The sequence below is a fragment of the Papaver somniferum genome, unplaced genomic scaffold, assembly GCF_003573695.1.
Source record: "Papaver somniferum cultivar HN1 unplaced genomic scaffold, ASM357369v1 unplaced-scaffold_115, whole genome shotgun sequence".
Classification (NCBI taxonomy): domain Eukaryota; kingdom Viridiplantae; phylum Streptophyta; class Magnoliopsida; order Ranunculales; family Papaveraceae; genus Papaver; species Papaver somniferum.
Genome location: NW_020620492.1, coordinates 3,363,527 through 3,367,269, shown reverse-complemented (window position 1 = coordinate 3,367,269; position 3,743 = coordinate 3,363,527). Strand labels below are relative to the sequence as shown.

Sequence of the window (3,743 nt, the reverse complement as noted above, 5' to 3'; positions counted from 1 at the left end):
CCAATCAGGATTCAATTTAAACAATGCAACTACACCATGTATGCAGGGGAACTTCCTCAATTGCCATTGTCGACATGTACAAGATTGTTCTTCCACCCGAACAACAAACACTTTGCTAGTAGCTTTGTTAGTAACCTCATACACTTTGCGCTCTATAGAAGGATCACATTCATAGTTACCTCTAAGATCACACATCACCTTAATGAGATCTTCATTCCCCTGTACTTGGTTGTCTGCAACAGATGCTTGTGTAGCATTAACTTGTGCTTCATGCACTGGGTTTTCTGCAACAGATGCTTGTGTAAAAATAACCGGGTCTTCATGCACAAAATCAAGTCTCGTTGGTCTCATATCACTTAGCCCACTAACACTAGCAGTCTTATTAAGTCTTGGACTCCTCCTAACCTCAACACTTTTACTAACAGTTCTCTTCTTCACTGGACTCATAAAATCAGTCACACCACTTACCCCACTAACACTAGCAGTATTACAAACAAAACCCCAATGTGTAATTGTAGGAATAACTACAGTGAACCACAGTCTTACCAAATTGTCTTTACCTGGTTTCCCTTTATTCCAAAATGAAATAAAACTCTCCTCTGTTTCACACTTATCATATGCATTCCCATTATCATCATCAAATAAAAACAGTTCTAGTGCAGAATTCATACCCTGTTCATTAACCAACCTCCTCTTTAGCATAGCCATGAAAGCTTCTCCACTGGTACCATCTTTACAACCAAAACAATAAAGGTCCTTAAACCTCTTGCCTACATCTGTAATCCAGAAATTCCTATCCTCACTACCCATTCTGAAACATTTTAAAAAAATGAAACAATAATCAGTTTCACAGTAATCAACAGTTACCAAAATAGACAAAGATACACAGAAATTCGTCAATTTCTTATCCCCTAAAAATGGAAAACCCCCAATTATAATCCCCAATTTCGTTTCTTTCAAACCCTAATTAGAAAGAGAGTTAGAAACAACCCTAAATCATCTGCTAAAAATTCAATAACCCAAAAATATAATCCCTAATTTCGTTTTATTCAAACCCTAATTAGATTTATTCAAACCAAAAATTTGCTTCACTAAAACCCAATTTTGTTTCCCTGAAATCCTAATTTCATTTATTATCTTTCAAACCCTAATTTCATTGATTCTCTCTGAAACCCTAATATCATTTCTTCTCTTTGAAACCTAATCACAGTTACCAGTTTCACAATGTTTCGAAAACCCTAAATCGTAAAACCCAAAACAAATTTAGGGTTAAAAGTTTACCTGTTCTTCACTGGGTTAAGAAACGTGATTCTTATCTTCTCCGCATCTATCTTCACTGGGTTAACGTCTGTATCTCGATCTCTCTGTCACTCGATCTCCCTCTGTATCTCTCTCTATCTCTGTCTGTATTTTGATTTCTGTGGCTCAAACACGACCAAGGTTGAAGATAAGAATTGAAGTATTCGTGCGAACCACACGGGTGGTACAGGTGTCTCAGCCACGTGTCATTCAAGTCTACGTGTTCATCACTTTCCACGTGTCGCCAGTTTACATTGCACGCGTGTCATCAGTTTGAAGTCTACACGTGTTATGAATTTTTTAGCACACGTGTTTGCAAGTCGGGCGATTCATCTGTCCAAGGGCAAAAAAGACATTTCACAACACCGTTGACCAGTCAAGAGTGATCAAAATGCCCCATTTTGACTATTATAGAAAAAAGTAACGGATTGAGGCATTTTGATCTTTTGCCTAACGTCCGGGGAATTTTCACAACGTTGTAGTCAAAATTGGGGCATCTTGCCACTTCACCCTTCTAGTTTATAAGACCTCTTTCTTTCGCTTCTTAAGTTGGTAAAAGATCGCTACCACTGCATTAAATCTGGGACACTTGATCGATGGCTTTGGCGGGAATTTTCTTGTCGCCTTTGGTCACTGTTATTACTGCATTAAAGCTGGGACACTTTGTCGATGCCTTTGGCTTCATTTGATTTATTTTTTCTCGTTTTTGAAGCAGCCATCATATGAATTATTATCCTTTTAATTAATCAACGTTTGAAAAGAAAACAGATCCACATCCATAACCAATGCAAATATGCAATCCACTAGCCCATCTTAATTATGTACTCTTCTTGCCTAGTAGTTGGAACGTCCATGGTATTTTCGGGTCATCATCCATCAATCTAGTCGTTCTTTTTCTTCTTAAGTTTTAGGCTGGTAAACGATCACTACCATTGCTTTAAATCTGGACACTTTATTTATCGATGGCTTTGGCTGATATTTTCTTGATTTGCCATCATGTATTATTATTCTTAATGCTATTATCCGTTAGTTTTTGCCATCATTTTCTTTGAAGCAGCCATGGTGTCTATTATCCCACTCTTTGAACATTTAACTATAAATACGTGCACCCAACTTAAGACAAAGACACACAATTTCAAGAAACCTAAAAAAATTCTCCTTTTGCTTTCTATATTCAGAAGGCAGTCCAATTACTAAGTTAACAAGCTCAATTAGCAATGGCATCTACTACTAAAAAATCACTCTCTATGCTATTCATGGCTTTCTTTCTGATGGCGGCGATAGTAAGTGAATTGGCAAATGCAACTTCCTTCACGGTATATCGTCTAGGAGGTTGCGACGGCGATTCTGAAACCTATAGTAAATGTGGATGCTCAAACCTTTTGTATATGGGTGGTTTTACATGGACTTTCACTAGTCCTGGTCCATCTGCTACAATGTATAACAATGGGAATTGTCTTGGTGAGGGTGGTACTGTATTTGCCGGCGCTACCGAGCAGATGTGCAACGGCTTTCAGTTTCCATGGAGGAGTATAAACATCAATTGTTAAGTAAATTTAACTATGGATGTCTCTACCTTAAGACAAACACAATATGTTTATGTATCGTGCTGATAGTTCTATCATGTTTACCCAAAAAAAAGAAGAAGAGATAGCTATATCATTACGTGCTGCCTAAGAGTCTTAGTATAAGTTATTGAATAAATTGGTTTACGATCCGAGACCTAGTGATAAACTTTGGGTTGTTGTTATTGCAGAATGTTGCTTTGTTAATGTATTCCATGTTTGCCCTATAAATATACCTTTATATTTACGGCTAGTTTATTTTAGTGTTCCTTGGCTGCTTTGGCCCTTGCACGCGCGCCCGTCGTGGAACAGCGGTTTCTGGTTTCTCAGTAAAACTACAAACCTCGCTGAGAGCAGTAGCCCAACGTTTCCGCCTATAACACTTTAGAGGAACCATATTTTATCAGCAATTTAACATAAAAATCCTAAAATGCTAATTGCTTATGAAATTGTAAGGCTTCGTGCTTACCAAAGCTTCTTCATCACAACTGCATACTTTCTCCCAGTCTGGTAACTCTTATGAACTATTAAACTTTCTGAAGCTTAACCTCAGAAGCATCAAGATCACTAATCTCAGAGAAATAAATAATTGTTGGCAAGACTGCAGTTAAGTTCTAAAATCTAAATTAATCCAACACGCTATTATTTAGAATCAACTTGTGAGTGTTCATTTCATTCTGAGTTGAGAAAGTTGCTCAGTATTCTTCATATATTTCCATCAATAGAGAAACAAGATCAATGAAAACAAGATAAAATCAACTTTCCAAAAACAGAGAGAGGGATCATGGGAAACCAAAGATACCTGAAAGTCAGAATTGAGTTTCTTCAACCAGGAAGATGCCGAAGAAGCGGAAGAATACACAGTTATCTTGGTTTGAT

The 3,743-nt window shown here is 37.3% G+C and overlaps 1 protein-coding gene across 1 annotated transcript; it reads left to right on the top strand.

Moving 5' to 3' along the window:
• Positions 1-2,516: 2,516 nt before the first annotated feature.
• On the top strand, positions 2,517-2,849 carry LOC113329176 (antimicrobial peptide 1-like). Its single transcript, XM_026576142.1, has one exon. It carries the CDS (start codon positions 2,517-2,519, stop codon positions 2,847-2,849), a length of 333 nt encoding a protein of 110 aa, XP_026431927.1.
• The last annotated feature ends 894 nt before the right edge of the window (positions 2,850-3,743 follow it).